Source organism: Tauraco erythrolophus, chromosome Z (assembly GCF_009769465.1).
Source record: "Tauraco erythrolophus isolate bTauEry1 chromosome Z, bTauEry1.pri, whole genome shotgun sequence".
NCBI lineage: Eukaryota > Metazoa > Chordata > Aves > Musophagiformes > Musophagidae > Tauraco > Tauraco erythrolophus.
In genome coordinates this window covers 92,426,936-92,439,343 of record NC_141496.1, presented here as the reverse complement: position 1 = coordinate 92,439,343, position 12,408 = coordinate 92,426,936, and the positions used below count along the sequence as shown (strand labels likewise).

Here is a 12,408-nt window from a genome sequence, read left to right as displayed (position 1 = left end):
GGCGCCGGCCGCCATCCCCGTCCGGCTCCCGCGCTCCCAGGCAGGCGGACCGACCGACCGACCGACCGACCGACCGACCGACGGACGGACCGACCGACCGCCGCCCCCCGCGCCTCGCGCGCCGCTGCCGCCGCCCGCCCGCGCGCCTCCCGCCTTTTATGCGCTGAGGGCGCCGCGTCCCCGCCCCGGCCCGCGCGGGGGCGCCCCCTCCCCGCCCCGGCCCCGCCGCGGCCGCCCCCTCCCCGCCCCGGCCCCGCCGCGGCCGCCCCCTCCCCGCCCCGGCCCCGCCGCGGCCGCCCCAAGCCGTCGGGGCGCCCTCGGGCGGGGCTGCCGCCGCTCCCCGCCCCCGCCTCGCCGGGGCGGCCGGTCGCCCCTCGGTGGGGAGGGACCGGCCTCCCGCCGCGGGCTCCCGGGTCCCCACCGGCCCGAGACACGCTCCGACCCTCTGCCGGGCGCTCCGTCTCTGCTTGTCCTGGTCGCGGACAAGGACGCGTTGCCAACGCCCTCTCCAAGGACTTTCAAAAATGTAAAAAAACCGACCTTCTGCGCATCTGTTTTTTTCTCTTGCAGGTCCAGAATCTGCAGAGCTGTTCCTGCATCCTGAAAACGTTGGCAGAAGCCAGTAAAATAAGATTCCACAGACCTGCTTAAGCCATGGGCACCTGAGTTGGGGTTTAAAAGCCTGAATTCCTCGCGGGTTTGCAGTGCTGGAGACCTGCACTCAGTGGCAGCTGTGGGCACCCCAGCACCAGAGACGCCACGGCTCCAGCACGCGCGTCACGGGGATGTGGTGCTCCACGTCTGTGCGTGCCACCAGGAGCCCCAGCAGGTTCTCACTGACAAGTTCTTTGGACTCACCAGACAGAACTTTGTGCCCTGTCAAAGTAAACGTTGCTTTGGGTTTCTTCAGCACAATAGGACAAGAAGTGGCTGCTGTCCCCTTTTATAAAGTCACACTGTGGAAAACCAGAAAAGTTCATCACGCTGTAAGTACAGTGAAGCTGTTGTCTGCAGATCCTTTTGCATGAGGGCTGTGCTTTCTACCCCTTGAGTACTGTCAGTGTACGGAAAAAAGCCCTCAGAACTCAATCTAGAAGGAGATCACAAAGAAGACATGCATCCACAGCCTAGTGCACGAAGGTGAATGATTCACCTGCGCTGACGGAGAAGACTTGGCCTCCAACCATCTGCTCAAGGACTTGAGTGTTTCGCGCTGACCTGGCTCTAGAGAGAGGCTGTGGAGGGCTCGAATAGTGAGCAAGCTGCAAAGTTGTTTACACTTGGACTTTCTTTTTGATCCAGTCTTAAACGTTGTAGACAGTGGTTCTGTCTCAACAGTAGATCCTATCATCCGGGCTGTTACCAGATGATAAGATGGACTCTGCCAATCCGAAATTCTTGAAGAACAAAACCTCGATCTGTTTGTCCCTCAGTTGAAGTGTTAACTGCTGTTCTGTTACAGACAAGCCGTGCAGGGGTAATCACAACCCGCATTTTTATAGAGAGCAGCAGCTTGATGTTGGTGGTGTCGTGGACTTTTTCTAAAAATACCCATCACATCAGGTGAACTTACTCATGGACTGCAAGTAGTATCCTTGGCAAGGGACTTGTTTCCAGTGGCTGGGGAGCTGTGGTTGTGTGCAAGAGCACTACCAGGACTTCCCGGGCAATAAGGAAGGTGCCTCCTGAGTCAGGCAGTGACTGACCTGGTGACTTATTTTGCGTGTAAACTAATGTAATTTATTTTACACCCTACTTTGATCCCTATGCCCAGTATTGTATCCAGTCTTTAAAAGCAGCAAAATGTCAGATATATCTTTCTCAGAGTTTTTACCAGGGAATTTCAAGAGAGGTCCCCAAACAGCAGGCTGATTTGTCAGTCTAGCGGGAAAACTCCTGACTCTCCACATGCTTTAGTTTCAAATTTATCTGGACCATCACTGTGGCACCACATCTAACTCTTCCTAAGCAAAGGCAGGCACTGTGATGGCCACCTTCATTTTTTATTCCAAGAACCTCATTTTTGCAGCTGTCTGAAGCATGCGAGCTCTGACTGCAGCTGCTAAATGCAAGCACTCGAGAGACTGGAAAACAAACAGTTCGAAACAGTTTTTCTGACCTCACCTGCTTCTTCATCAGGACTACTGAATGTGAAAGACAGTACTTTCTGTGCTTTTCCATCGTGCTTGTTGGTAGGTGATAGAGCACGAGTTGTCAAAGAGGCCTTGGAGGGAAAGTCTTTTCAAGACATTCGTAATTCCTCAGGGGAGGCCACACCGCAGCACTCTTCATCACTCTTCTTGTTGGAAAGCATTGGCTACAAATGCTCTCTTGCTACGACTAAAGACTGCAACAACAGGCAGTGAGTTAATGACTTTTATTGAGGATCATATCTGAATGAGCTGGCAGTAGTTTGACATTGCTGCACGTTACTAAGCTCAATGCAGTTTCACTAGTAGGGTGTATTGCTCAGTATTTTTCCTCCAGCTATATTTTAGCAACATTGCCTCTGCATCTAGAGCTTTTGACTGCATCTACTGTGGTATGAATTGCAGGTTAAAAAGGAACTTAACTACGTTAGTCATAGAACTTTAAATCATACAGGATTTACAGAAAAGCTTAACTGGCAATCTCTCAGTAATCTGCCATGAATAAAATCAGAGGCTAGATTTGTCTATCTGTTCATCATAGCTAGAAAAACTACTTCTATCTAAAACAATACATGCAGAAGAAAATAAATAATTTAAATATAACCACTGGGAAGTAACTATCTGCCTTCTTACTGCTTATATTACAAAGAACAGACAACAGCAGAGCAAAGAAATGAAATTCCATTTGTGATCCGTAGGATCTTGCAAGACAGGTACATCCTATGTACTGTCTCAATGCAAGTATTTTGTATTTTTTAGTTTCCTAAAATAAGGTATGATTGTACCGTTTCCCTCCCTTGCACTAAATTTTGGATCTGCTGGCCAACAGCAATCAAAGTTTATAGAGGGTAGAGGATGTTACATGAAAACCGATGGCTAAATAAAAAAGACACTCTTTAACAATACCTTGATAGCCTTGAATACCTTGAATGAAAGGCTTATTCACATGTTAAATGTCAGACAACCTACACAGAAGATCAGCCCTAGCACAGAAAGGCACAGGCTTCATTAGTCTTTTTTCAGACACTTCATTTCAAATTCATGCAATTCACTGCTGCAAGAACTACCTAGTTGTTGAAAGTTGCTCAAACACGAATTTAAAACATTTCCCAAGTTTGCTTAGAGCTACACAGGATTCTGCAAGAAATGTGAAATACCACTGCATGCATGTCATTGGTAACTAAGTACCAGTGTTACCCAGCTGTCTTATGTAGGGCTTCATCAGAAGATGATCACGGGTTTTACAGAGCAGTTCACCTTTAAGAAAGCTAATGGTTAAAAAATGAAGAAATTCAAGCATTTCTACATGATGAATTCCAAGACTGATTAAGCAATTAAATAATACTGCAGAATCAATCTTGTTTGTGCTACGTCCACATAAATGCTTCCCCCCTGTACTTTTAAAGCAGCGACATGCAGTCATAGTCATAAAATAACTTCAAAACATTTAGGAAGGGGCTGTAAGAAGTAACTTTCCCTATTGTAAGGAAAGGTTCAGAAAAGTTAAATCATTCACCCAAGGAATAAAGGAAGGGGCCCAAACTGGACCCGCCCTGCAAAGTAGTTTTGCTTGTTTTTCTCAACAATACTCGTGTATCCTATCAAAACCAGATTAACCAGAGAAGCACGGGGCAGGCAGTTGAGGCTCGCAAGTAGCATCCAATTTCTCGGATTCTAAATGAGACCTATCCATAATGAGAAAACAAAGAGTTTAATTTTGACATCCTAATCATGACTTACTTCTCACTTTCCCAGAAGAATTCTGCTCCAAGTGACACTGATTCAGGATACATGGCAATCAGGTATTATGACCAGAAAATCCAACAGGATTAAGGTGTTAAGAGTGGTGCCCTCAGGTCAGAACAAGCTCCCCCGCAGTTATTCTCCTTCTCTTCCCCAGTGATTCACTAAGACAAAGACAGTTCCTGTGATATATTAAAGTCGGTCTGACAGCTGAAGCCAGCTGAGCACCAATGACAGAGGGAAGCAGGATGTTTTAGGTGTTTTATTTATTTATTTGAGTACGAGTGCTGTGATGATTACAGGCAACTTGTGCTGAAATCATCTATTGCCCTGAAGTAGGAGGCAAGCTTTTCTGCTTTCTTTCATTATTCTCTGAAGGAAATCATACAGTTCACCAACTCTATAGCTGGATATCTATGTGACAGATATGACTGGGCTTGCCACACGCAAGCATTTTGATAAATACACTGGCAGCAGAATAAAAACACGCCGTAACAAAGAATGAGCATCTTCAAAACAAGAGCGTATATTTATCAAGCAAAGAGCAAAGCTATCAGTAAAAAATAAAGGTAGTAAAGGTGACTAACCCTTAACTTCTTGACAATCTTTGGCACATACTGTGTCCCCTGTTCAGACCCATTTCTGGATTTGGCATTAGACTGTTCAGAGCCTGTTGCTTTTCCCTTACACATTTGGTGACTTTCACTGATACTCACTGTGTAACGCTGAATTAAACTTGCTCCTTTTCCATCAATTTTTAGTGTGGAGCGTTGCAACGGATTAAGACTATGAATCTCAGTCTAAACTTCAGGAAAAAAATCCAACTAATTTAGCTGGGATGGAGTAATAAATAGCTATCTTATTATCTCCTAAAACTGCTATCGGGGTCATTATTTTGCTTAGCCTGCATGCTTCCTTTAGCACTACCTTTTGATCCAACACTATAGCCAGCAATCTATCACTAACACACAAATACTAATTCCTAATTCACAGTGGACAGGATTAGGGTATTTCCTAATTTTCTAGGATTTCTAAGTAACTGCTCTATGGACTATTAAAACTGCTCTCTTGTAAAAATGTCTTTCCTAGGATTAAAAGAGGGATTAAAAGGTACAGGTGCAGACATACAAAACCCAAAACAACCTGGTTTAATTGTTTTTCTTTCTTGGAAGAAAGAGTATCCATAGATGGCAGAGATCAAAACATAAAAGGCTATTACCACTTCTACAAAATTAAAGCAAGGTGGACTTCAAAACTTGGAGGAAAGGTGGCGGATGATCTGTTATCCAAAGCAAAACAAGTAAGCAGGGATAATGATGTCCTAACAGTCGTGCATAACATAGCAGCAAGCGGTGAGGGATTATGTTCTAGGACAGGCGGAAAACATGGGGTGGTCTTGGGCTGCATTCTGTGATCCCACAGAGCACGGGCAGCACCACAGGCTGAGTTCAGGCATGCCCTCCAAGACCACTAAAATCGCTGCCTTAAACCCTGAACAGCCAAAGTGTAGACCAAGCTATTACAACTAAACGAGCTATTATAATCCATTTTATCCCCCTGCACATCACAATGCATCACACTTGAAATCTGTTACAGATTGTATGCATTGTTAATGTGCTGATGACAGAACCAACTACAGAAGTGCCTGAAATGCAGAAGTGAGCGCGCTTTCAGAAATCAGTCTCTCACAGTTACGAAAACTGTGCTATTGTTTTCTTCTATGTTAAGAATCTTTTATTATATATTCGCCTGTTTTACTGTAACAATATTCTAATTTTAATGAAGTTGACTTCAAGAACAGATTCGAGGCATTATCTTCAGCTGTAATTTAATTTTTAACTCAACAAATTGTCAATACAGACTTATGCTTGCTTCATTATTGGATGCTTTTTGAGCATTTGTTTTTCATTCCATAATTAGACTAATGCTAGAAGAGTTTCCATCCAAAACACAAAATATTCTGTTTTTAAACAAGATTTCCAATACAGAAAGATGTGCTTTTTTTTTTTTTTTTGCCAAGGTTAACATCAGAACACTAAAATATACTAAAATCATATTCTCAGTATATGCCATGCTGAAGGAAAGGCATGCAAAAAATCCCTCAGTTTTTCAGTACTTGCAAGGCCCCTTGGATCTACCCATTACAAAAACATAAATTAATAATTTTGCTTGCTGTTAGCCTAAGTTAATATTCATCTTAGTAGTGAAACTCTGATTTCATGTAAACAAATTATCCTGAGTTTCAGAATGTCAAACAAGCATGAAAAAGATTCAGGAAATAGCTACATAATTTGTTTTCTCTTTTTGAAAAATTATCTCTGCTCACACTTTAATACAGTTTTTCCTAAGAGTAAAACACAGTTAGCAAGTGACGTGTTTACTTCTGAACCTCCTTCTGATAAAAGCTGTTTATTCCAGAATTTGAAGCAGAGATGGTGAGTTTACTGCCTAACAAACAGCAAAATAAAGTGTCTTATTTTCAAAGAAGTTGGCTGTCTATTCCTGACTTCAAATTGAGCTGTGCATCCTCAAGTATATTTGAAAATTATGACTATATTTATACAAATTTGTAACTACCAATTAACTTATTTTTGTTGATTATAGTGAGTTTGGTCAGTACTAGACATTTTTACTACAGGTGAAATAAATAGACAGTGGAAATTCAGTATTTCATTCTAAACAAGAAAAATATACTACAGCGACAATGGATATTTTCAAGAGATATGTATAATATGAAAATCATTGCTTTAGAAAGTGCTGATTTTAAAAAAATGAATTCTATTTTGATTTTATAAAAGCTCATAATTTTCTCAATTTTAATTATTTATGTCCAAAACCAGTATTAGAATCATATTTCAGATATTTACTGAAAGCTTTACTACCATCTTCTTATTTTTCTATGAAGAACTTGCTCTGAGATCTTCTGATTTTCTCCAGGTCTTCATAAGTGAGTGGTCCTTTTGGTAATTCTAGCAAAGAGCTCTGTGTATCCAATATGTTCTCTGCTTCACCTTAAAAAAATAAAGAAATTAAATCAATTTCCTCACCCTTACTGTGAGAAAGCAAAGGAAGTAAAAAGAAAATTTAAAAAAATAAGAAACTGATTAAGCTATTCTCGTTTGGGCCAGAACAACAAAATACCAGGTCACAGCTATGTATTTTATAAATGAGTGATGCCACTGTAGCATTAAAGTTATCTTTAAGGAATTATGGACTGGTGGGATAACTGCACAGGAAACCGTTTGGTCTGAACTGAGCATCTGCCTCAGGCTGCGTTTGTTTGCAAGAACTTCAGCCAAAACAATCAGCTGTGCTGCTGTTGCTGCTTCTGTTAGTCCCTTTCTCCTAAAAACTGCACCGAGTTATAGTAATGTTTCATTTAGACACTTACTACACACATGCTTTGGAATGGAGGCATGAGATACAGCAAGGACTTAGCATCACCATGTACTTTGTACCCACCCCACACTGTATTTGATCAATTAGGAGTCTGAGAAGAGGGTGGATCAGACATACACGTGAAAGTGTACGTAAGCTTTAACGATTCCCTCTAAATTCCCTGTGTAAATTCCCTCTACGCAGTATCCTAGACATGCCATGTTTGGGAAATTTTTCTTCTTGTCTCAGGCCTATGCTAAAAAGATGTCAGGCTACAGGCAGAACATAGGTAGCATGGGACTTGAAGAAGCATTGGTCAAAGCAAACAGCTCACAAAAAGACAGTTACCTAAACACGCAGTCTTAAGAGCATAGCAGGGAAAAGTTGTAGGGTGCATAACGCTCTGGATAAGGCTGGAATGAAAACATCTAGGACAGAGAATTCAAAAAACAAAGATACAGATTGAACATCGTATGTAAGTGCGGTGGTCTGATTGTGATATAAGAAAGGATGAAGATTAGGCAAAGAATGTGTTTGTTTTGGCTGATGCCATTTGGTGCAATGTCGACAATCTTGTTTACCTATGCCTTGAACTCCCAGCTTGGTGACCATTAGGGCAGTGATTTCAAGCAATATTTATGTGCATTGTAATTCAGTCAAGATTGTGGTCATTCTTTAAAACAGGTATAAATGCTGAAATGTCCAACTGCGGTTTTGGTAGTATTACAGTGCTTGGGATCTCCACACATCAGTAATATCCAACAGGACGACACTGGTTACCACTCCCAGTAAACTGGTAAGAACACGATGCCAGTCAGTTGCATATAGCATCTGATTATGCAATAGCAAGAGATCTTAGGTGACAGAGAGATGTTTAGATAGTCAAATTTCTATGCCTGTCACTCACATGCACTAGAGCAGATTGCCCAGTCACCATCCTTCTCATACGGCTCAGGATACAAGCAGTGAGATATCTAAATCTTGGCAAAGGCAGCCAGAGTTTCATTGCTTACTGGAGAAGTTCTGTGCAGTTGGAGGCTGGCTATACAATCCCTCCTCTCTTCTAATCATTTATCTGAAAAACACCATCAGCAGGTACCTGGACTGGGAGGAAAAGCAGAAGAGCAAGGCCAAGACCACAGATAGCAGGTCCATGATTGATTCTTAGTGTCCTCAGCCATTCAGAAAAGAGAGTGCACCTGCGGGCTGTTCTGTAACCCTGCCATCCCCAAAGGATTCAGTTCTGATACGAGCCCTGGCACACTCAGAGCTTTTCAACAGCTCAAGCAGAACTCAAAACAAGTATTTCTCTCCATGTCCTCAGTTTTTGCTTTAATTAGCCCAAGCTATACAGCAAGGAAAAAACTTTCCGATTTCAATGTGGGAGAATAAGCAAGTAATGAGAAAACGTTCGGACAAGTAGGCTAGAGACAGAATAAAAAAATAACTGTAAGCAAGCTCAGAGACAAAATGCCTGGTGAAAGAGAAATAGAGAAACCTCCCAGGGGAATAAACTGATTCCAAAGAATGAAGGACAACAGATGCAGGGCTATTTGATCAAGGTGGTTCATATACAAGGAAGATTGTGCAGCATGGAAATAATTGCAGATTAGCTTAGGAGAGGGAATTGGCTGTGAGGCCGAAGACAGGCATACCCTGCAGAAAAGAGACCAGTTAGAGGGAACAATAAAGGGAATGGTGTATACATTCATTATTACACCACAGAGATGAAGCACGGCATGCACCAACAGAGTACACGGGCAAGCAGAGAAGCAGCTGTGAAAGCAGTCTGGGAGAGGACACAGGGATCAGCTGAGTAGTAAGAACAGGCACTGTGGCTGCAGGTCAATTGTGACCTAAAACCTTCTCTTCAACTTCTTAATTTTAATCTTTAAATAAAAATGAACTTCTGAACCTGATTTCCACATAATTACGAACCTTCTTCTAATTTCCAGCCCAGATTCATTCAGGCTAGTCCACTTCCTTTTATTCTAGTGCTGATATTAGTAATGAGTTTGATTTCCTTCTTTTGCTTGCCTTTATCCTATCCTGCAAGTAGGATCTGTAGACCCAAATCTCTCATGTCTTTCTACAAGCCTAAACAAACTAATCACTTTGTTTTCTCTCACAAGGCAGCTCAGCATTCCCTGATAATTTTAACTCTTCAGTAATTCTAGATTCCTTATACAGAAGTGATCCAAATTATATACAAATTTCCAAGGCAGGCATTACTGTTTTCCTGCATCAATACCTTCCTATCTGTACTCTCTATTTGTACTAAGGTCGTGGAATATCCATCCCTGGAGATATTCAAAAGCCATATGGACATTTTTTCTGGGCAATCGGCTCTAGGTGATCTTGCTTGAGCAAGGGGGTTGGACCAGACAACCTTCAGAGGTCCCTTCCAACCTCAACCATCTGTGATACCAGGAAACCTCATTTGATGTTTCCACAATTTGCTTGACTCTCATAATTTCATCACGCTACTGGATTATACTCCTGTGATTATCTAATAGATTCAGGTTTTTCCTTTCTCTATCATTTCCAGCTGGTGAGTTCTGATGGTAGAAATCAAAAGAAGTGTGGCCAGCAGGTCGAGGGAAGTGATTCTGCCCCTCTGCTCAGCTCTTGAGAGACCCCACCTGGAATACTGTGTTCAGCTCTGGAGTCCCCAACACAAGAAGGACATGGAGCTACAGGAACGAGTCCAGAGGAGGCCACGAAGATGATCCGAGGGCTGGAGCACCTCTGCTATGGAGACAGGCTGAGAGAGTTGGGGCTGTTCAGCCTGGAGAAGAGAAGGCTCCGGGGTGATCTTATAGCAGCTTTCCAGTACCTAAAGGGCCTACAGGAAAGCTGGAGAGGGACTTTTTCCAAGGGCGTGTAGTGATAGGACAAGGGGCAATGGCTTTAAACTGAAAGAGGGGAGATTTAGATTAGATCTAAGGAGGAAGTTTTTTACATTGAGGGTGGTGAGGCAGTGGAACAGGTTGCCCAGAGAGGTTGTGGATGCCCCATCCCTGGAAGTGTTCAAGGCCAGGTTGGATGAGGCTTTGGGCAACCTGGTGTAGTGGAGGGTTTCCCTGCCCATGGCAGGGGGTTGGAACTGGATGATCTTTGAGGTCCCTTCCAACCCAAACCTTTCTATGATTCTATGATTCTATACTGCTGAAGTTGCCCTAGTGGCTCTGATGTTATGAAGATGACTCTTCCTATTTAGAATGCAATAGGATACCACATTGCCCCTCTCCAACCTATACAGGACCACGTGGTCCTCAGTAAACACATTACATACTCTTGCCATGGGTTTGCATCATGATATGCTCACTCTTTCAGAATTATGGAATGAAAATTACATTTTTTAAAATAAAAATTATTAACAAATCCTAAATTCGAAGTGTTCCTTCTGCACAAGTATGTACTAATCTCCTTTTCAACACTCTGATTTCCAAGAGCCACCCAGTTTTTCTCCCTGTGCTTAGCTGCCTCTTCATATTAAAATCCAAAGAAATGTATTTAGTGGGGTTTAGGAAATGTTCACAGGTATACACTGCTGCATAACAATATATTTGCACCTGTATGCAGCAGGAAGTATCTCAGAGTTTGTCTAATTAATCTACCATTCCTTTCAATGAAGTACACAGAGTTAGGAAAACTAGCTCTTAGATCTGGAGGCTAACACCAAGAGCTGGAGCATGTTTTTATTTTGTTTCAGGATGTTTGCATCAGTAGCAGACAGGAAAATCAAGCTAGTTTACCAAGACAATTTGTGAAGGTGACAAGCCATGGCCCAATGCCATCTTCGCTTACAGTGAACACTCTCTTAGCACGTCTCCTTCACCAGGAATCAGAGCTAATAGAAAGGCACCTCAACACCCATCACTTAATCAGATCTACCACTGGCAACTATGAGGCAAGATCCCACTTTCTGGGACTCACCTTTCTTTTTTCCATCTTAGCAGGGCACTGTGGCAAGATGATCAGCTGATGACTGTGTCTTGTCATGAAGATAATAATGGCATGATTCCTGTCTGTATTCCTGTCTGTATCCCTTTATCTACTCTTGTCATTCCTACTCCTATCATCCCTACTCCTTGCCAAAACAGCAGCATCTGAATGGAACATGGAAGAAAATCACTAGATCTGTCACTTCTCCCAGATATGCAATGCTTACTTGAGCTGCATTTATAGCCTCAGAATTCACATTTTTTGAAACAAGAGAGGAGAAATTAACAAACAGTCTTAACTAGGGGGAAAGGCTATGAAAGTAGAGTGAGTACCCTTGACTGGGAAAGTATCTGATTGTAACAGAGAAGAAAAGAAATGAGAGAGTAAGATTTTTGTCCAGAAAAAAAGAAAATCTATTGCAAGTTTTCTCCCAGTCATCCTAAAAAGAGGTTATCTGAAATATTAAGTTTGGTTCCATGTGCAAACCAGACAGACATACTCATACCTTTTATCCTTTGCAACAGTGTCCCATAGCCCATATCATATTGATAGGCAAATATAAAGCTTAAGGGAACTATTGGCAGTAAAATTCCTGGGTTCTTCCTTCTTATTGCTCTGGTTAAAAACAAAAAAGAAAGAAAGAAAGAAAACATTAAGATTATTTAGGACATTCAGCACACCAGCACTGTTAGTTCAGGTTGACCTTGACTGTCTAGTACTTATGTATCCTTCTACACTCTCCAAGTCTTAATTTCCTCAGAAGCATTTGTCTTCTGGTTCCATACTTGCTCAACTGTCAACCGAAGGGTATTAAAAAAAACGCTTCAAGTGAGTTTTGAATATATCTAAGAAAAATAGGATTATTTTACTCATGTATATGCACATGCATATATTCATTCAGCCACATGCAACACGTAGCAATCAAGATACTATGTTCAGTTCCAAATGCATTTGACTCCACAGAGAACGTGTAACGCATAAGGTGCATTTAATCTCTGCTACGTGCACAAAACCACAAGTATTTCCTACGTTCCCTCTAATCATGTTATAGCACAAGAAAAACATGTTATCAAACAAAAGTCCTATAAGGCAACTTATTCCCTATGCAATACAGCTTGATTAGCCATGTTTTTTTTCCCCTTGGGTGAGTTTCTTGATTGAAATTTTAAGTGAACAGATTTCAGAGTAT

At 42.2% G+C, this 12,408-nt stretch overlaps 1 protein-coding gene across 1 annotated transcript in view; it reads right to left on the bottom strand.

Annotated features, from left to right (window-relative positions):
* Positions 1-4,999: 4,999 nt before the first annotated feature.
* Positions 5,000-12,408, bottom strand: part of PLGRKT (plasminogen receptor with a C-terminal lysine) — a 29,972-nt gene continuing 22,563 nt past the window's right edge. Inside the window, exons 4-5 of the mRNA XM_086629319.1 lie at positions 11,725-11,834; positions 5,000-6,904 (exon numbers count right to left, since the gene is read on the bottom strand). Coding sequence (XP_086485445.1) covers positions 6,783-6,904; positions 11,725-11,834 — 232 coding nt within the window. The 3' untranslated portion in view covers positions 5,000-6,782. The remainder of the gene's footprint in view (positions 6,905-11,724; positions 11,835-12,408) is intronic.